The sequence below is a fragment of the Argopecten irradians genome, chromosome 9 (genome assembly GCF_041381155.1).
Source record: "Argopecten irradians isolate NY chromosome 9, Ai_NY, whole genome shotgun sequence".
Lineage (NCBI taxonomy): Eukaryota > Metazoa > Mollusca > Bivalvia > Pectinida > Pectinidae > Argopecten > Argopecten irradians.
This window is the reverse complement of record NC_091142.1, coordinates 39,331,848-39,354,953: the sequence shown is the minus strand read 5'-3', so window position 1 is coordinate 39,354,953 and position 23,106 is coordinate 39,331,848. Positions and strand designations below refer to the sequence as shown.

At 36.0% G+C, this 23,106-nt stretch overlaps 2 protein-coding genes across 2 annotated transcripts in view; one reads left to right on the top strand and one right to left on the bottom strand.

Moving 5' to 3' along the window:
• Positions 1-2,575: 2,575 nt before the first annotated feature.
• LOC138332298 (coiled-coil-helix-coiled-coil-helix domain-containing protein 2-like) lies at positions 2,576-6,100 on the top strand. Its single transcript, XM_069280330.1, has 4 exons — positions 2,576-2,734; positions 3,812-3,965; positions 4,888-5,113; positions 5,726-6,100. The coding sequence occupies exons 1-4, from the start codon at positions 2,697-2,699 to the stop codon at positions 5,734-5,736; spliced, it is 429 nt and encodes a 142-aa protein (XP_069136431.1). The 5' UTR covers positions 2,576-2,696; the 3' UTR covers positions 5,737-6,100.
• Positions 6,101-10,791: 4,691 nt separating this feature from the next.
• The window catches only part of LOC138332295 (kinesin-like protein KIF22-B), a 28,183-nt gene continuing 15,868 nt past the window's right edge, over positions 10,792-23,106 (bottom strand). Inside the window, exons 6-16 of the mRNA XM_069280328.1 lie at positions 21,812-21,985; positions 20,647-20,722; positions 17,840-17,884; positions 17,259-17,403; positions 16,773-16,908; positions 16,143-16,378; positions 15,698-15,850; positions 15,027-15,107; positions 14,474-14,598; positions 13,922-13,981; positions 10,792-13,017 (exon numbers count right to left, since the gene is read on the bottom strand). Of these exons, the coding sequence (XP_069136429.1) occupies positions 12,994-13,017; positions 13,922-13,981; positions 14,474-14,598; positions 15,027-15,107; positions 15,698-15,850; positions 16,143-16,378; positions 16,773-16,908; positions 17,259-17,403; positions 17,840-17,884; positions 20,647-20,722; positions 21,812-21,985 (1,255 nt within the window). The 3' untranslated portion in view covers positions 10,792-12,993. The remainder of the gene's footprint in view (positions 13,018-13,921; positions 13,982-14,473; positions 14,599-15,026; positions 15,108-15,697; positions 15,851-16,142; positions 16,379-16,772; positions 16,909-17,258; positions 17,404-17,839; positions 17,885-20,646; positions 20,723-21,811; positions 21,986-23,106) is intronic.

Below are 23,106 nucleotides of genomic sequence, written 5' to 3'. Positions count from 1 at the left end.
AAAGTTGGCAGCCCTCCATCCTAACATGCCACAGGCCTAATATGAGAACCCTGGGCCTTTTGTTTCTTGAGAAGAAATTTGTTTAATGATTTATGCCTATTGGACCCCTGTGACCTTGGATGAAGGTCAAGGTCATTCATTTGAACAAACTTGGTAGCCCTTTATGCCAGCATTCATGATACAGGTAAGGCAAAGGCCCCAAGTCGTTTGAATAAAAAGTTTACGCACACGACGACGGACGATGCATGATGACAATAGGCCTAAAAAGAACACTTTAAAAGCAAAATGTTATCGTCCCAGGGCCATGGGTATTAGGCAAAGCAAGGACGTATATGAGAAGGATAAGTCACACTGGGTTTTGGGGAAGTCCGAGGCAGGCGCTTTTGTGTTTGTGCACTGACCGTGACGTTGGGCGTCGACTGATTTTCCTTTGATATCCGCCGGCGCAGCCTTTGATGTAGCTTGCGGGTGCGAGGGTTACCGTCTTACTTTCTGAAGCGGTGCTGTCATTTCATGGGCTGTCAATTTTTTAACGAAAATTTAAGACATATCCCCTAAATATTCCGCCTTTAATTAAGGATTGATTGTCAATTTTGTTGCTTGCATTGACTGATGAAGAAAGTTAATCTCGTGCAAATGAAGTGAACTGCGAAGCAGTTCATGTAACATTTGCACGAGATTAACTTTCTTCATCAGTCAATGCAAGCAACAAAATTGATAATCAATCCTTATATTTACATTAACCAATTTAAAAATTCCGCTGTTGAAAAAAGTCAAATTATATGTGTTCGGTATAAGATTATTATACAATTTTGCAACATTGTACCAGTTATCGTACATGTATGTACAGCTACGGAACAGCCGCCAGTCAGTTCTTCTCGTCACCAAGGCAACACAAAATGTAGTTCCGAAAATAACTTCATTCTTTGTGCGTTGTTACGATAAAAAACGGCGATTTTGAAATATTGTTTTTATATTCAAGAATTAATGGCTTAAATTTTATCATAAAACATTATTATGTAGCTTCAAATACAAAAATTGCTGCGCAGTACTAGCAGTGCAGTCAATGTGTAATCCGGTCGCTCGATTGAGCAGGGGTCTGGTTTCAAAGAAAATGACGATTGTGGTGAAAATGCTGAATGGTTGGTATCTAAACATAATCAAACCTTTTAAAACTCAATTATAATTGTTATGGAATTAACTTAATGTTGTATTTCCGTCTGATAATTATTTGTAGCTGACATTTAAATATGTATTAACTAAACCTGTTGTGAAATCCAACCCCTGTGTCTATAGTATGTGATGCAGTCCAATAATCATGCTTCCGGGGCTCAATAAAACGTGTTAAAATGCGGGACTTAGTCGCAGATCACTGGAAGACTTCTGTGTTATTCTTGAAATGTGATAACTTCTCTGTCTACTGGAGTTTGGGGATTAAAATTCGATATAAAGTAAGTAGAGAAACATCGATTTGAAATGTTGGCGGTTTCCAACGACCCTCCAATGCCGTGGATTTTGACACTCACAGAATCGTTTCGTTAGGCTTAATGTCACTGAAATTAGCCTGTTTGCTATTTGAGCGTATTTTCATGGAATCTATCGTTTCTAAGCTTACATGTATGACACCGTTTCACATATATTGTAGTACACATTAAACTATTTGCGTTCGATTATGCCTACTAGGCTATGCGATGAGTGGTGAACCTCACTGCGTTCGGTCCTAACGTGACGCTAACCCAAATTACACTTTTTGAAGATAACATTGTTAAAATTTTCTTACGTGTGCTTGAATTAAGATATTTCTGTAAACATTAAACAAATAAATGCTTTTAGTTTTAATTTCATGCTTTGTTTACTTGTCAGCAGTGCATATATTTATAGGCCTAAATAGAGAGCTTTGAAGCATCCCCGGTTCAGGCTATGCTCAGCATTTTTTTACCTGGGCTTGAGCCTAATTCAGTGGGTCATCAAAATACGTGTAAAATATCTCTAGGCGACTATAATATTATATTACTGACAATTTCTAATATCACTTTATCAAGCATTCCTGTCTGTGTTTCTAAATGTACAACGATAGGCCACATCGCAGAAAGTTCGTTCAAAACTGAAGCGGCGTAAAACTACAATGTAGGTCAAAATGTAAACAATGTCAAAATGTATTCTCACGCCGGCCAGAGGTCAGCACGTGACCAAGCATCTTCATTGGGAAATGAAGTGATCGGAGTTTACTAGTTTCATTGAGGCGGAGCGAAGTGAAAATGTAAATATAGCAGTTATAAACGTCGTGAAATTTAATAAACTCTACAATGGTGTTTCGTTTGACTCGATAAGACAAGTATTTGTTGAGAAAAACGGTTTTTATTCCCGGTTCATAGGCGTCTCGCGTGGTGTTTAGTAATGTAAAGAGACAGACACGAATCCTTCTCACTTATAAATCCTTGGGCAAAGTGTAAAAACAAACTTACAAGTCTAAGTAAGACAGAATGAATGGAACAAGGGAAATAACTCTAAAATATCAGAATGATGCAGGCGATATTTTAGGTTCGATTTGATTGGTCAACTTTTCAACCAATGACATCTTACATATTCGTTCTGCTCGGTGTTGTTACAGTCGAAGGACAACAAGAAGGACGAAACGGCACACGTGTGTTTTGCTAGGAAAATAACTACTTAAATCGACTAGTTTGGTCAAAAACATGGGTCGTCGAGGGCGAGCATCATCTCCTATGTCCAGGTATAGTATATATAGTCGAATATCACACTTAAACGACGCCAATTGGTAATAAGTATACATGTTGCATCAGCTGATTCGCGGCTCCGTCGGTTTTTGCGCAGACGCTTTTTTGTTGTCTCTTATTGTTATAAATGTTTTCCGTTTACCGTAATAATAATTAATGTGTGCTTTTAATTTGACGTTTTTAGTTTTTACTAAAAAAATGTAGTTTTTAGAGAATAATTATTACTTTCATCGAATACGATACGAATAGGCCTATATAATAAAATCGGGTTATGCAACACATAACTTTTACCATTAGTCTGAGTGATTAAAATACAGACGCGTATACTCACTCAGTTTCATAAAGGATTTGACAACATTCCATTAGGGGTAACATTCTGTTGATTAAACCTAATGTTATAATTTTTCGCCTTGTATTTCGGTTCAAGCTCCATAAACTGAAAACGACATTTCGTCCCAATCCACTTACACATTTAGTTATTCTGTGCTCTTTGGGCGAGATGACTACTTCCACGAAAATTATTCTGACAGCTGTACTGTACGACAAACTATTTTCAATTTCCTCTCTCAAAATTTACTCCCGAAGATTCTGGAAGTATCAAATTGTGACCAGAATGTGACCCCTTATAGGATGTTAGGAACATATGGATTTGAGAATCAAAGTGCCTTTTCTAAGCACCCCAAATTGTCACCTATTGATTTTGGTACTATCTGACAATGGCACAATTGTACCAAGATACTCGACATGAACAAGTGAACTTGAGTTACATTTACCGTTGTTATGCATGCAGATCAAGGGAGATTCAATGCAATCATGATCTACATCTAGATACATTGTATGAACAGTATATATAATGTGGATGCATGAACCATGAATATTTAGTCTCTTGTACATGCACATACAATACCCAGAGTCACATTTTAACCTCTTACTTCCGTGAACCCAACCAGTCAAAATAGCCCTATTAAAAACATTTCTTAATTTATTTCATATTTTCATTGTCTTTTGGATATATAAAAAAAGCATATACCTTGAGTTCTTTGATATTTAAATATCATTATTGATTAATTTAGGAGGGCATCACCACCACCTGCTGCTCCACGACAGACGCTACCAGCACAGGCTCCCCCATCAGCACCTATGATGGCTCCTCCCCAGCCCCGACAGCCAGGGATGATGGCACAGATGGCCGCCACTGCTGGGGGTGTAGCTATAGGATCCACTGTGGTAGGTATACTAGGACTGGCAGTGTGGCTATAGGATCCACTGTGGTAGGTTTACTAGGACTGGGGTGTGGCTATAGGTAGTACTAGAACGGGTAACCAGATAACCGGTTCACGGTTCGGTTTCAGCTTGTATCCGGTTAGCATTTCAGGTATCCGATAACCGCCATATACATTTCGTACGACAAAAATATTCCTTCTAAGTAATGAAATTCCTGTACAAACGATCGTCTTCACCTATAGTATAAAATATACATGCTTTCAGAAGCACAATTTTGTAATGAAATTAAAAGTGTTACGACAACAGTGTTGTTATCGGAAACTGGGTCGTCACTAAAACGCTTATAGGTGTCACTTGGCGTCTATGCAAACGTTCCAGTGAGCGTGATGTGTGCAAGTGCCATGTGCAAAAGAAACCATGTGCAGGAAGTAGGCCTACTTTGACATTGTAAGTGTTTACACCGATTTCAATTCACTGTCATAGTTTTATTAAAAGCAATCAAAATAAATCTAATTCAAAGTAATAATTCTTTGTGTTAAATGAGTGTTTCCTGAAAGATATAAACAATTGTTATGGAATCCAGACAAAGTATGACTAATTCATGGCATCGATGTACGACTGAAACGTTACTTAAACAGCTACAAAATTGTACGGTTATCCGGTTACGGTTCGGTTAATCCGATCAGGTTAAACGGTTGGCATTTTTACTAACCGTTCCAGCACTAGCTATAGGATCCACTGTGGTAGCTAGGTTTACTTGGATTTTGTTTGCGGCGACGATAATGTGTTATCCATAGACAAATATGACCATGTGGTTGGAGTCTTACCTTGACAATCATCATGTTATGCTTGAACATAGAAGAATACATTTAATAATGACTTAATTACGCAAATATTCTTTACTTGACCATTAATGTATTTATAGGGACATGTCGTAGGTCATGCCATCACTGGAGGCCTGGGTGGTGGCTCAGCCCCACAGGAAGCTGCCCCCCAACAAGCACCAGCCCAGCCTATGTACAATCAGCAACAGATGAGTCAGCCTTGTGAATATGAGATGAGACAGTTTTTGGAGTGTACCCAGAATCAAAGTGATCTATCTATGTGCACAGGAATTAACCAGATTCTCAAAGAATGCAAGCTGAAATATAGTAAGTTTAGTCCATTAGAGCCAATACCATTACACACACATCTTTTATTACACAGGATTACTTTCACGAAAAGCTAAAATAAAGATACAAAATGTCCATACTTCCATCACCACAGTGACTGGTGACATTCTTCAGTGGGTGTCAGCATAGCCAGTAAGTTTCAGATTTTTACATATTTTGATACGACATTGTCTGTACCAAAATCAGACAAAATTCGAAACTTACTGATATTGCTGGCATCCATTTTTGATAGCTGATCCGGTGTCAAGTGACTCAATGAAAGCTGACTGTAAAATAAGCTTTATGTTCTATCTTGACTTTATTAACTTTATGGCAGATTGTTGATGGAAAACAATTTCAATAACCCTTCTACATGTTAATAAAACTTTTCACTTGGAGGTTGAAAATGTGTCCATTACCTCAATTTTTAATTGCTATAGAGAAGAAATCTCTCCAATAATTTTTTTTTGCATCAAATCAAAAACAACTACATGCTTCAAAACATTTTTGATGCATATACAGATTAATGTGCTTAAAGTAATATTAGAATACCGCTAAAATGCATTGTAGTTAATAAGAGAAATAATTTTGAGTGTTTTCTTTTCTCTTCAGATATAATGTAAAGAGCAGACATGGAGAGTGTATAGCAGGTTCTAAAGTGTGACAGGATGTATTTTACAGGAATACAATATGGAAGGATATGAACTTCAGAAGTTCAGAATGGAAATGAAACCTTATATTTATATGCTTGCCGGTTGTTTTTATTGGATGTGATATTAATTAGATGGATTTATTAATGTTTACCTCTGATGTACAGCAAAAAGATTGAATCTATTGATCAAATTAACATCAACAAATAAGGAAAATTATCAATGTTATCTAATTCAAGGTTGATGAAATAGTACAAAGTACAATGTTATAGCATTATTCTGGTAATCCTTGATCCAGGAAACTTAAACATTGGTTAATAAATGGTTTTTAATTTGGTCTCTGTCTTTGTTTATTTCTTTGGATCCTATTAAATAGTACTTTTTGAGAAAGAGTGAAAATATGCAAGATGCCTCTTTTAAAAAATAGCCATGTTGATTTCTGATTGGTCCCAAAATGGAACATGTACAACTATGGATTGAGGCCTCTAGGGAAACCATATGGAAATTGAGAAAATGACTTGTGGGTTCTTTCCGAGATGTAGCAGCAACAAATTTCCATTGTCATATGGCCAAAGATGGTGATTAATTGTCAGCCATAGAAAATTAGGTACCATACCTACAGCAGGTACCCCACAATTGTTTGGTTTGATTACTATAATGTTGCACCGACAGCCACGGTCATTACAGGATGTGTCGGGATTATAGAGTGTCCATAGAAAAGTCACCGACCAGTGGTCAGTGTCTGGAATTTGTCGCACATGTAACTTGAACTTAAGATCCAGAGATGAAGGGCTTGTGGTAATTTGTTGCGACATCTTACCCATCATGATCCCACAAGACAGGGACTCGGAATTGAGAATTCAAAATAACCACCTATACAGTATTGTGTACCATACAGCTATCATTGATTTGTCAGTAGTAACAGCTACCATTGATTTACTTTGTCAGTAGTAACAGCTACCATTGATTTGTCAGTAGTAACAGTTACCATTGATTTGTCAGTAGTAACAGTTACCATTGATTTGTCAGTAGTAACAGCTACCATTGATTTACTTTGTCAGTAGTAACAGTTACCATTGATTTGTCAGAAGTAACAGTTACCATTGATTTGTCAGTAGTAACAGCTACCATTGATTTACTTTGTCAGTAGTAACAGTTACCATTGATTTACTTTGTCAGTAGTAACAGCTACCATTGATTTGTCAGTAGTAACAACTACCATTGAATTGTCAGTAGTAACAGCTACCATTGATTTGACAGTTGTAACAGTTACCATTGATTTACTTTGTCAGTAGTAACAGCTACCATTGATTTACTTTGTCAGTAGTAACAGCTACCATTGATATACTTTGTCAGAAGTAACAGCTACCATTGATTTGTCAGTAGCAACAGCTACCATTGATTTGTCAGTAGTAACAGCTACCATTGATTTGTCAGTAGTAACAGCTACCATTGATTTGTCAGTAGCAACAGCTACCATTGATTTGTCAGTAGTAACAGCTACCATTGATTTGTCAGTAGTAACAGCTACCATTGATTTGTCAGTAGCAACAGCTACCATTGATTTGTCAGTAGTAACAGCTACCATTGATTTGTCCGTAGCAACAGCTACCATTGATTTGTCAGTAGTAACAGCTACCATTGATTTACTTTGTCAGTAGTAACAGCTACCATTGATTTGTCAGTAGTAACAGTTACCATTGATTTGTCAGTAGTAACAGCTACCATTGAATTTGTCAGTAGTACCAGTTACCATTGATTTGTCAGTAGTAACAGCTACCATTGATTTACTTTGTCAGTAGCAACAGCTACCATTGATTTGTCAGTAGTAACAGTTACCATTGATTTGTCAGTAGTAACAGTTACCATTGATTTGTCAGTAGTAACAGTTATCATTGATTTGTCAGAAGTAACAGTTACCATTGATTTGTCAGTAGTAACAGCTACCATTGATTTACTTTGTCAGTAGTAACAGCTACCATTGATTTGTCAGTAGTAACAGTTACCATTGATTTGTCAGTAGTAACAGCTACCATTGATTTACTTTGTCAGTAGTAACAGCTACCATTGAATTGTCAGTAGTAACAGTTACCATTGATTTGTCAGTAGTAACAGCTACCATTGATTTACTTTGTCAGTAGTAACAGTTACCATTGATTTGTCAGTAGTAACAGTACTACCATTGATTTACTTTGTCAGTAGTAACAGCTACCATTGATTTGTCAGTAGTAACAACTACCATTGAATTGTCAGTAGTAACAGCTACCATTGATTTGACAGTTGTAACAGTTACCATTGATTTACTTTGTCAGTAGTAACAGCTACCATTGATTTACTTTGTCAGTAGTAACAGCTACCATTGATTTACTTTGTCAGTAGTAACAGCTACCATTGATATACTTTGTCAGTAGTAACAGCTCCCATTGATTATGTCAGTAGCAACAGCTACCATTGATTTGTCAGTAGTAACAGTTACCATTGATTGTCAGTATAACATACCATTGATTTGTCAGTAGTAACAGCTACCATTGATTTGTCAGTAGCAACAGCTACCATTGATTTGTCAGTAGTAACAGCTACCATTGATTTGTCAGTAGTAACAGCTACCATTGATTTGTCAGTAGCAACAGCTACCATTGATTTGTCAGTAGTAACAGCTACCATTGATTTGTCCGTAGCAACAGCTACCATTGATTTGTCAGTAGTAACAGCTACCATTGATTTACTTTGTCAGTAGTAACAGCTACCATTGATTTGTCAGTAGTAACAGTTACCATTGATTTGTCAGTAGTAACAGCTACCATTGAATTTGTCAGTAGTACCAGTTACCATTGATTTGTCAGTAGTAACAGCTACCATTGATTTACTTTGTCAGTAGCAACAGCTACCATTGATTTGTCAGTAGTAACAGTTACCATTGATTTGTCAGTAGTAACAGTTACCATTGATTTGTCAGTAGTAACAGTTATCATTGATTTGTCAGAAGTAACAGTTACCATTGATTTGTCAGTAGTAACAGCTACCATTGATTTACTTTGTCAGTAGTAACAGCTACCATTGATTTGTCAGTAGTAACAGCTACCATTGATTTACTTTGTCAGTAGTAACAGCTACCATTGATTTACTTTGTCAGTAGTAACAGCTACCATTGATTTGTCAGTAGTAACAGCTACCATTGATTTGTCAGTAGTAACAGTTACCATTGATTTGTCAGTAGTAACAGCTACCATTGATTTACTTTGTCAGTAGTAACAGCTACCATTGATTTGTCAGTAGTAACAGCTACCATTGATTTACTTTGTCAGTAGTAACAGTTACCATTGATTTGTCAGTAGTAACAGCTACCATTGATTTGTCAGTAGTAACAGCTACCATTGATTTGTCAGTAGTAACAGCTACCATTGATTTGTCAGTAGTAACAGCTACCATTGATTTACTTTGTCAGTAGTAACAGTTACCATTGATTTGTCAGTAGTAACAGCTACCATTGATTTACTTTGTCAGTAGTAACAGCTACCATTGATTTGTCAGTAGTAACAGCTACCATTGATTTGTCAGTAGTAAGTTACCATTGATTTGTCAGTAGTAACAGCTACCATTAATTTACTTTGTCAGTAGTCACAGCTACCATTGATTTACTTTGTCAGTAGTAACAGTTACCATTGATTTGTCAGTAGTAACAGTTACCATTGATTTGTCAGTAGTAACAGCTACCATTGATTTGTCAGTAGTAACAGTTACCATTGATTTGTCAGTAGTAACAGTTACCATTGATTTGTCAGTAGTAACAGCTACCATTGATTTGTCAGTAGTAACAGCTACCATTGATTTGTCAGTAGTAACAGCTACCATTGATTTACTTTGTCAGTAGTAACAGCTACCATTGATTTGTCAGTAGTAACATCTACCATTGATTTGTCAGGAGTAACAGCTACCATTGATTTACTTTGTCAGTAGTAACAGCTACCAATGATTTACTTGTCAGTAGTAACAGCTACCATTGATTTACTTTGTCAGTAGTAACAGCTACCATTGAATTGTCAGTAGTAACAGCTACCATTGATTTATCAGTAGTAACAGCTACCATTGATTTGTCAGGAGTAACAGCTACCATTGATTTACTTTGTCAGTAGTAACAGCTACCATTGATTTGTCAGTAGTAACAGCTACCATTGATTTGTCAGTAGTAACAGCTACCATTGATTTGTCAGGAGTAACAGCTACCATTGATTTACTTTGTCAGTAGTAACAGCTACCAATGATTTACTTGTCAGTAGTAACAGCTACCATTGATTTACTTTGTCAGTAGTAACAGCTACCATTGATTTGTCAGTAGTAACAGCTACCATTGATTTGTCAGTAGTAACAGCTACCATTGATTTGTCAGTAGTAACAGCTACCATTGATTTGTCAGTAGTAACAGCTACCATTGATTTACTTTGTCAGTAGTAACAGTTACCATTGATTTGTCAGTAGTAACAGCTACCATTGATTTACTTTGTCAGTAGTAACAGCTACCATTGATTTGTCATTAGTAACAGCTACCATTGAATTGTCAGTAGTAACAGCTACCATTGAATTGTCAGTAGTAACAGCTACCATTGATTTGTCAGTAGTAACAGTTACCATTGATTTACTTTGTCAGTAGTAACAGCTACCATTGATTTACTTTGTCAGTAGTAACAGCTACCATTGATTTGTCAGTAGTAACAGTTACCATTGATTTGTCAGTAGTAACAGCTACCATTGATTTACATTGTCAGTAGTAACAGCTACCATTGATTTGTCAGTAGTAACAGCTACCATTGATTTGTCAGTAGTAACAGCTACCATTGATTTGTCAGTAGTAACAGATACCATTGATTTACTTTGTCAGTAGTAACAGCTACCATTGATTTACTTTGTCAGTAGTGTATCATCTTTGATCAAATATCCAGCCAGTAACAATGAAGATACCATACATACGGTAGATGTCCTCATCAAATGGGAGTATATATAGTGGCACTAAATTACAATAAGAACAAGTAAAAGGTTCTAGTAGTTTATTTCCCATAAAATAGACAAATATCAAAATATTTAGGATTGTTTTTAATGATACAAAGATTTGTAACAACTCTGACCCAGTGACACTATTAAAGATATATAAATAATTGTAAAAAAAAAACAAACAAACAAAAAACTGTGTGTGTGTGTGTGTGTGGGGGGGGGTTTGATCAAGGATTTGACCATACAATAAGGGAGTTTCAAGATACCAAAAGGATGTGGGTACATTAGGATTTACCGTCAATTAATTCCACCTCCCTTTCCATTGATAATTACATCATAAAAATTAGATGTCATGATCAGTGAAAAGTGGAACTAAACATGGTAAATTGTACTTCACCCACGTCAATTTGGTATCTCAAAATCATTTCATTACATTACAACACACTAAGCTGATACCACAATATTTTGTTGGTATAATTATCTGAAATGTGTTTCAGTTTGAAGATTATGCTTATATTGTAACCATTTTGTTTCTGTTTGTAAATCCGCATAATGTGAACTTCATTCCTGATTTGTATTTGAAATATCCTTTACAATCATTGGTTCATATTTACATTAAACAGTAAAGAATGACAGATAGAAAGATGAAAGTATAAGATTGCTCTGTTGAAGACAGATCATCATTACAAGAAACAATCTAGATGTAAATGAGATGAAGTTTGCAGAGGTGAACAAAAGAGATCAATGACGAGATTTACTGTCAATCTACCCGTTAAATATACTGAACAGTGATATTATATCTATGAAGTTGTTTTACAACTATGACTACAACTGTCCGTGCTTCAAGAATGTACATATGTAGCTGTAGAGAAAAGTTATAAATCGTCATCATAAAGAGTTGTAAGGAAATCTACATATTTTTGTTAGTGTGTAGGGTATGTTTCTACATATATACACACACATACACTGCACTAATTACCATACCCTAAGGACCAAAGGAACATATAATTAGTGTGTAGGGTACGTTTCCACATATACATACACACATACACTGCACTAATTATCATACCCTAAGCACCAAAGGAACATGTAATTAGTGTGTAGGGTAGTTTCTACATATATACACACACATACACTGCACTAATTACCATACCCTAAGCACCAAAGGAACATATAATTAGTGTGTAGGGTACGTTTCCACATATACACACACACATACACTGCACTAATTATCATACCCTAAGGACCAAAGGAACATATAATTAGTGTGTAGGGTACGTTTCCACATATACACACACACATACACTGCACTAATTATCATACCCTAAGGACCAAAGGAACATATAATTAGTGTGTAGGGTACGTTTCTACATACACACACACATACACTGCACTAATTATCATACCCTAAGCACCAAAGGAACATATAATTGTTGACTTTTACTGATTACTCATAAATGGTGATGGTGATGCCATGATACTTTAGATACGTATTTAACAACACATCCACAAGATGAAATTAATATTTCGATCATGATTGCTTTTATATTACATATTTACAATTTTACAGTATTTACAATTTGAGATCATGATGAAGACATACTGAATGAAACATTATATTCAAAAGTTAGTCTTTGGCTATTTCAGGGGTAAAGTCCACTAATAATAAGTGTTATTTTTCTTCCAAACTGGCTTTCATATGAAATTTTAAAAATAAAATTTTGTCAATTCAGTGATTTAAAATAATATTTCTCAAACATTACAGTTAAATATCATAGCTGCCTTATTTGATACTGTAAACCAACTGTCACACACAATATACATTCACGAATTTCTAACATCTTCATCAGAATTCCAATTCAGTTTTTAAATCTGCGAACATTAATCTTCACAAACTTAATTTGAAAAGGAAATTGTGAAATTTAGAAGCTGCCAAAGACAGTTGGTTTAAAGTATATGATCACAATGTCTTTTGTTTTACTAGTTTTCATCATTCAGCCAATCTTGGTCTTACACAAAGTCTCACTGGCCCCATGCTGTATGATAAATAGTGAAAACTGTTAAACTGAAGCTGAAATCCTCTTTTTAACTTTAGCGTGTCCTGAGTTTTGGCATCCAATCCATGTACTTTTTATAGTACCACTTCATCATCCAGGTCATTAGCACAGCTTGCTCTGACGTTTGTGTCCTATCTCAGAATAGTGGTGGGGCTGGGTGCATCACTACTGTTCATTCAGAGTTACTTCATGATACTGCTACTAAATTACTCTGTAACGGAAGCCAAAGACGAATAAATATTGGTCCATTACAGCATCATTTAATCTTTCAGCAAAGTCAATATGTCATATGAATGTAAAATTGTTGTTTTTTTATCCCAAAAAAAAAAAAAAAAAAAAAGACAGAATGCAAATGAATTGTAATTCCGCTCCACTATGATGCTCTATGTTAAAGATGCTCCACTGCCGACAGAGCATAAATGATATTCATCATTTGAACAATAATTGGTGTTTGATCGTGTATATGTATGTCTAATTAACACAAAAAATAATATGAAATAATATGTTTCGCCTTTGGTGCATGCGCAATCAGTACTTCATTCCATATAGGATATAGTGAGAAGGAATTTTTTCGAGATGCAATTAATTATTTTTCATATTTTTAACTTGATGTGAAATTAGAAGCTCAAACTTTTCAGTGGTGGTAATGGTGTAAAGTAAGTAACTTTTGTAACTGAAGAAAAATACTATATCGTCTGCTCCTGTTTTTGATAGTGAAAAAATACCATTTGTCGGCGGTGGAGCATCTTTAAGTATACGCTCCAATACAAGATTTAACAACAGCCCGTTCCAGATCACCTCAGCATGATCCATGGCTTAGAAACGAAACATCTCGGGCCATTCTGTTAGCGGTTTATACTTCCTACAGGTGTCATGCTCAGGTGAACTCGAAAGAGGAGTTGTTAGATCTTGTATTGGACCTTAACATAAAGCATCATTGTGAAGCAGAATTACAAGTCTAATTTTAATTAGATCAGTCCTCACGTTAGCAATAAAGTGATAGCTTTTGACAACGAGACATCTGCAACTATTCATTTGTTTTCCAAACAATACATGAAACAAGCTCAATTAGTTTCTGTTTTTAAACAAATATCTGCTATTTACAATCTACATACCTTTAGCAGATTTCCTATGTATTTATCTGTGAAACCAGGGATTTTCTTTAAATCTTCATACTGAAAATAAAAACAGATTTTGAGTTAGTGATGACTTACATAAAAGTTTTATGATCTTGATTAGCAGTGCAGCTTATAAAACTGTAATTTGTCGTTGTTTTTAAGAGTATGGTTACATGTGGATACCGTACATACTGTACATACAAACCTCCTTCCTATTTCACTATTCCAATTACATTATTATTTTTTTTTAATAAACTATATTTTACATCAATAGCGAAACAAGTTACCAATGGGAAAAATATAGTTATATGGCCTGGATGTTGTCTCGCACACTGCCTTCATTTTTACTATGACAGAGTCCAGGGGTGTACATAATAACAGCGATAGTAACCCCTGAATATCGAGGATGAAATTATATAGATATTATAAAATTTTAATACCAGTAATTTGATCAATAGATATATTATACAATAGCCATACACAATGTTATAATATAAACTTTGTAGATCTTGTTAAACATGAAGGTCTTTGATAACATTACTTCCTTACATTAGAGAAGCAGCCATATGCCTCCCGCCACTCAAAGATGAGCTTGGCCCGCTTCACACCTACTGTCTGTAGTGACTGTAGGTCCTTAACCGACGATGTGTTGAGTCTGTTCATAAATTCCTCATCTGAAGGAAATACAAAAGATACAAATGAGTTTTGATAATTGAAGTGATATATTGTATTAAAATTTTAATATCTATAGACGCTCTTAAACTAACTTATTTTGGCTTAGTAGGATTATAGATATATAATATAATAAAACAATAGCTGATGTCACTCAAATTGTAACTGGTACTCTTCAAAACACTAGGGAAATAGACCCAATACTGTCAACCAGTTTATTTTTGAGGCAGCTACATTTTACTCTTCCTTGTCCAAAAACCTTTTTACCATTCAATTTTGCCATTTATGGTTATGAAAGTTTTATTGTTTTTAAATCATTTCAGTTGATATTTACAAATTCTAACGAAACCCAAAATGCAATATCTGACAAAACTATGTAGTTCATGGCAATATTTGTTAGCACTTTCAGGTTGTACCAACTAGAACATACTTATAGTAATCTGTAAATCTGTCGAGTTGAGTGACTCCTCTGCTGCTGGTGCTGATGATGATGTTGATAAACTCTTTGTGTCTATAAAGATAAAACAAAATATGAGACTAGAGTAATTATTACAATCAAGTTATCCTATCGCCGGTCATCTATGTGGGTCAACATTTTCGCGATATGGCTTTTACTAATAAGGGTATATATTTCTCAATATTTTGTGGATTAAACTTTTGCAATCATAGCAATGTCCCGCAAAATCAAGAAAAATATCATAACTGAAAATTTAACTGAATACACAGTATCCAAAAACTAAACAGAAACCATAGTAGCAGGTGATCACTTACTATTTTGCCCTCAGGAAATAGGACATTCCTTGGGTAAACAAATCGTCATGTCTCCGTACTGCCAGTGCAATAAATGCATTCTGTAGAACTTTTAACCTAGACCCCAGGGACTAGGAGATCACAACTTCCAACCATAATTTCCTTTTTTAGATATCTCTTGTCTTCATTATAGTCTAATCACAGTACAGACTGTTTCAGAAAACATGTTGATTTTAGATTCTTTTTGAAAAATTGTGAATTTCAAAGAAAAACTAAAATGAAATATATCACCATTTTTTTGATGCAATATTTTACTGTTAGGATATCATAATAAAACATGATTCTACTCACCTAGAAGTCGGGAGGAGCTTGCTGAGGACCTGAACCCCTTCTTGAAGACTCGGGGCTGCGACACAAACAAGGGACTACAGCTGATGTCGTTAGCACTCTTCTGACGCTTGAGCTTGGAGGTTTTTGTTTTTGGTTGTGAAATGTTCGTCTTGTCTAAGAAAATAATGAAGCTAAATAAATCTCACTTTAACAAAAGACCGTGACCAACTACCAAACATTTGCATATCAATGTGCTAGAAAACCAAATGTATATGTTACAAACAAACATGTCAAAAATATGACAATCAATGCTTCAATAAATGCTAGAGCTTTGCAGACAATCAATTGCATTGTCCTAGCACCCATTTAGATTTGTCTGCAAAGCAAATCTCTATCAGAGTCAATTTTGTAAGAGAAAAGTGTTTATTTGTAAAATGAAATGGATTATTAATAAGCATGAACATACCAGCCAGTACTTGAGGAGGGACAGGTGATGCTGGTGGAGTATGATGTGCGATGGACTGTAGTTGTTGCCGACTGGCTTCCATTTGTTTGCTGAGCTGAGACAGAAAGTCTGGGTTTTGTGCTGATTGGCCAGATGCATTTGACATCTCTTTCATCTGGTTGAGTATGTTCTTCTCTAGTTCCTGAAGTCGCTGATTGACGGTTTCCTCTAGACGATTCTGTCGCCTTAGTAACGGACTGAAATCAGCAAATATAGACTATTGAATGTCAGAGACAAGTGCACTTCATCTTTGTTTAACACTAAGTGACTTTAGTAAGCATTTCAGGATGGTATGGAAAGATGGTGTTGATGGAAAGCTTAAATCACTTAAGACAAGAAAAGAACTGGACCCTTCGATTTCAAGTTCTGTTTTGTTTTGCTCACATAGGATCCAGTGTGTATTTTATTAACTGAGGAATAGAACAGGATCTAGTGTTTATTTTAGTAACCGAGAAATAGAGCAGAATCCTGTGTTTTTTTTATTACCTGAGGAATGGAGCAGGGTCCTGTGTTTATTTTATTACTTAAGGAATGGAGCAGGATATATGATATGAGGAACAGATCAGCAGGGCCCTGTGTTTATCTTATTACCTGAGGAACGGAGCAGGATCCTGTGAGACAGGTGGTGTGTTAGCCACTTTAGCAGACATTCTTGCTTTCTTTGGTAGACTTGCCTCATCATCATTGGGACAGACAGGCATTTTTCTCACAAGCTCCTGTTTGGGTGCTTTTGGATACAAAATGTACAACAATGTACATCATATTTTTAACACTATAAAACGCTCCTAATTGTTATGAGAAATCAGATCATAATACCCTTACATATCAATACTTAAACACAAAAGTGATGATAGAAGTCTATAAGGATTATACAATTGAAATATCTTCCCGGCACCAGAACCAGTAAGAGCACAGTATTATCTGAGCTAGGATTTTAATCTTATCCTCTTATCCTATTTCAATTTACATAATTCTGTGTCTGGTTCCAATGTTATACTGGAAAACAATCTTTTAAACTATTGCTAAAAGATATAAACAACTGTAATATCTTTAACCTTGTTTTTGTATCAGACTTACGTATTGTCTCCCTCACACAGGTGTTGTTGACAATCTTTTTACTCTTGCTGGCAAAGTTGAGTGTACAGTATGTATCATAGTAGTAGCGTTCCTCTGGAGCAATGTTGGTAATCATGACTGAGTGACAGGAACCACCTATGGAGTCCTGAGGGAGACAGAGAACAAATGTATCTAAACTGATGGGTAATGTCAAGTGTAAGTCTTTAGATTCCTGGGAGAAGACAGATATTCAAAAGTATTTTTGCAGTAGTAAGTTCTATAATGAAACTGTCACATTTAAGTGTTATCATATCAAAGTGCTGACATCATTAATTTTGACACAGTACAACATCCCTGTAATGATGGCGCTATGATGTTTTCAAACAGCTGAATTTTCACTATTTATGTTAAATATTTGAGAAAGAATCAAACATGGGTCTGTCAGGAGGACAGGAATATTTCAGTACTTGTGAAAGATTTTGGCCACAACACTCGTGTTGACAGCTAAAAACCCTTCACTCAGGTTGAAATGTTTCTGTCCACATGACAGACCCATTTAAGATTCTTGACAGATCCATATAAGAGTTGTTTAACAAACCTACCTGTAGAAGTCTGGTGAGTTTACTATTTCTGTAGGGGACCCTGGGCTGTAAACACAAGCAGTGATATTGACTTTATATAGATTAACAAAAATGTCTTAGCAAGTATTCAATTCTGCATAATGGTTACACAAATTTGGTAAATATGTATTGTATCTAATTGATGTGAATGTCTGATATTGTAATGCACTTATTTCTGGAACGTTATTTTCCATCTGAGAAGTTTTTCTTCTATTTCTTGTATCATACTGAGAGCAAATGATAATCTTCCATTCTCATCTGGTTTCAGGTAAAACCGACACACAAAGGTTACATACGATTTACACAAAGAGTACATATTATTTACACAGAGGGCACATATGACATACACTGAGGGTACATACGACATACACAAAGGGTACATACGACATACACTGAGGGTACATACAACATACACAAAGGGTACATACGACATACACAGAGGGCACATACAACATACACAAAGGGTACATACAACATACACAGAGGGTACATACGACATACACAGAGGGCACATACAACATACACAGAGGGTACATACAACATACACAGAGGGTACATACAACATACACAGAGGGTACATACAACATACACAGAGGGTACATACAACATACACAGAGGGTACATACGACATACACAGAGGGTACATACAAGATACACAAAGGTTACATACGACATACACAGAGGGCACATACAACATACACAAAGGGTACATACGACATACACAGAGGGCACACACAACATACACAGAGGGTACATACAACATACACAGAGGGTACATACAACATACACAGAGGGTACATACAACATACACAGAGGGTACATACAACATACACAGAGGGTACACACAACATACACAGAGGGTACACACAACATACACAGAGGGTACATACAACATACACAGAGGGTACATACGACATACACAGAGGGTACATACAACATACACAGAGGGTACATACAACATACACAGAGGGTACATACAACATACACAGAGGGTACATACGACATACACAGAGGGTACATACAACATACACAGAGGGTACATACAACATACACAGAGGGTACACACAACATACACAGAGGGTACACACAACATACACAGAGGGTACACACAACACACAGAGGGTACACACAACATACACAGAGGGTACATACAACATACACAGACGGTACATACGACATACACAGACGGTACATACAAGATACACAAAGGGTACATACAACATACACAGAAGGTACATACGACATACACAGACGGTACATACAATATACACAGAGGGTACATACAACATACACAGAGGGCACACATAACATACACAGAGGGTACATACAACATACACAGAGGGTACATAAGACATACACAGAGGGTACATACAACACACACAGAGGGTACATATGACATACACAGAGGGCACATAGGACATACATTGAGGGTACATACGACATACACAGAGGGCACACACAACATACACAGAGGGTACATACAACATACAAAAAGGGTACATACAACATACACAGAGGGTACATACAACATACACAGAGGGTACATACAACATACACAAAGGGCACATACAACATACACAGAGGGCACATACAACATACACAGAGGGTACATACAACATACACTGAGGGTACATACAACATACACAAAGGGTACATACAACATACACAGAGGGTACATACGACATACACAGACGGTACATACAAGATACACAAAGGTTACATACGACATACACAGAGGGCACACACAACATACACAGAGGGTACACACAACATACACAGAGGGTACATATAACATACACAGAGGGTACATACAACATACACAGAGGGTACATACAACATACACAGAGGGTACATACGACATACACAGAGGGTACATACGACATACAACATACACAGAGGGTACATACGACATACACAGAGGGTACATACGACATACACAGAGGGTACATACGACATACACAGAGGGCACATACAACATACACAGAGGGTACATACAACATACACAGAGGGTACATACAACATACACAGAGGGTACATACAACATACACAGAGGGTACATACAACATACACAGAGGGTACATACAACATACACAGAGGGTACATACAACATACACAGAGGGTACATACAACATACACAGAGGGTACACACAACATACACAGAGGGTACATACAACATACACAAAGGGTACATACAACATACACAGAGGGTACATACGACATACACAAAGGGCACATACAACATACACAGAGGGTACATACAACATACACAGAGGGTACATACAACATACACAGACGGTACATACAACATACACAGACGGTACATACGACATACACAGGTTACATACAAGATAAACAGGTTACATACAAGATAAACAGGTTACATACAACATACACAGGTTACATACAACATACACAGGTTACATACAACATACACATGTTACATACAACATACACAGGTTACATACAAGATAAACAGGTTACATACAAGATAAACAGGTTACATACAACATACACAGGTTACATACAACATACACAGGTTACATACAACATACACAGGTTACATACAAGATAAACAGGTTACATACAACATACACAGAGGGTACATACAACATACACAGAGGGTACATACAACATACACAGGTTACATACAACATACACAGGTTACATACAAGATAAACAGGTTACATACAAGATAAACAGGTTACATACAACATACACAGGTTACATACAACATACACAGGTTACATACAACATAAACAGGTTACATACAAGATAAACAGGTTACATACAAGATTACTGTTAATGGCATCCACCACCTCTCCTAACACAAATAGAGACTTGTTGATGGCTCCACTCTCCTTCAGTCTGTAACACAAGGAATACACCGCAATACAATCAAACAGTTTTTCATGGCAATGTAACTAGAACAAAGTGAATATCTCCTAACCCTATGGACTCTATTGTGTCTACCCTAAAGTGTTTTAGCTACTCTTTAGGGATAACTATTTAATACCGTATTTATTCCATTAGAAGCCCTGTCTCTAATAAATGCTCCCACCTATTTTCTTAGTTATTTTTCCAACCTAAATCACAAAACTTCCCATCAAAATGTCAAATTTTCCAAATATAAGTCACCAAACTCCCCATTAAAACGTCAATAGTTCACACTCTAAAGGTAAAATCAATAGAGAATCAGTTTCAAAATCATGACAACACATTTATCTTTAGTGTTCAAAGGGCTGACTTGCAGGCCCACTGTTATTAGAGGGTGACGAAGCCATGTGTTCACTGGGCCAATTCTTCTGGTATTATTATCAATGTGGTGAACTATCTTGACAAAGTTTCATATACATATGCGAGTATAAACTGCATTTAAACACTGCATGAAGTATTTCTTGTGTCTCCTTTACAAAAGCACTGTGACACTCTCTTCACACACCAGATCTATCAAATATACCTTTATACCAACCAGTGATTGGACAAACTTCCCTAGATATACCTGATACCTTGGTTACCAGTCCTCCTGTTGTCCTCAGATCTAGCCAGATCTATCAAATACACCTTTATACCAACAAGTGACTGGACTAAACTCCCTATATATGCTAGATACATACCTGATACCTTGGTTACCAGTCCTCCTGTTGTGCTCAGATCTAGCCAGATCTATCAAATATACCTTTATACCAACAAGTGACTGGACTAAACTCCCTATATATGCTAGATACATACCTGATACCTTGGTTACCAGTCCTCCTGTTGTCCTCAGATCTAGCCAGATCTATCAAATATACCTTTATACCAACAAGTGACTGGACTAAACTCCCTATATATGCTAGATACATACCTGATACCTTGGTTACCAGTCCTCCTGTTGTCCTCAGATCTAGCCAGATCTATCAAATATTATACCAACAAGTGACTGGACTAAAATCCCTATATATGCTAGATACATACCTGATACCTTGGTTACCAGTCCTCCTGTTGTCCTCAGATCCAGCCAGATCTATCAAATACACCTTGCCATGTAGTTCTTTGAATGGTGCGGACAGCTGAGTCTTTTTTACATTGAGAAGGAGGATACAATGACTCCTGCTGGACCGGTCATTTAGCTTTGTCATGGCAACAGTTCTGTAACAGCACCATTCACATTACATAAAGCAAAAGTTCTTTCACAAAAATAAATTGCATAACGTCAACACTACAGTTCCATCATGAAGCAGTTCCCAGTATGTCACTCCATACGATGTACTAAAACTAATACCATATTATTACAGAAACAGTTTTGACATGAAACAAATTTCATGCATATGTACTGAAATATGTTATAAGTCAAACCTATACACACTTTATGATATTTATTATTGCTATATGAGGTAAAACCTAAACCCATTTAAGTATTGTTATAATAATTCAAACCTATACACACTTTATGATATTGCTATATGAAGTAAAACCTAAACCCACTTAGGTATTGTTATAATAATTCAAACCTATACACACTTTATGATATTGCTATATGAAGTCAAACCTATACACACTTTATGATATTGCTATATGAAGTCAAACCTATACACACTTTATGATATTGCTATATGAAGTCAAACCTATACACACTTTATGATATTGCTATATGAAGTCAAACCTATACACACTTTATGATATTGCTATATGAAGTCAAACCTATACACACTTTATGATATTGCTATATGAAGTCAAACCTATCCACACTTAGGTATTGTTATAATAATTCAAACCTATACACACTTTATGATATTGCTATATGAAGTCAAACCTATACACACTTTATGATATTGCTATATAAGGTCAAACCTATACACACTTTGATATTGCTGAGACATTGAAAAAGCTTATCTGGCCTCTATCTCCTCCATTATTATTCAACATTCTGGTATAATTAGCGAGTGAATGGTCCATGGTCATCCAGGTTATACTGTCAACCAACTTTCTTTCAGGACTATTAATATAGCTACTTCAATTTCAAAATCAATTCGGGAAGATTTTATAGGAAATACCTTCCCTCATATTGAGGTACATATTATTCATTGAGATAATAATTTTTCAATAATAAATTTATTGAGAAATTTATAAAAATGAATATCATGCGAAAGAAAGTTGATTTACAATACACCTAATCAGGTGGGGTTAAGCCTGACCCAAGAGATGTTTTATTGATGCAGTCTTGTTAGATTATTTCATCTCATCAGTGGGAAATGGTAATGGTGCCAATT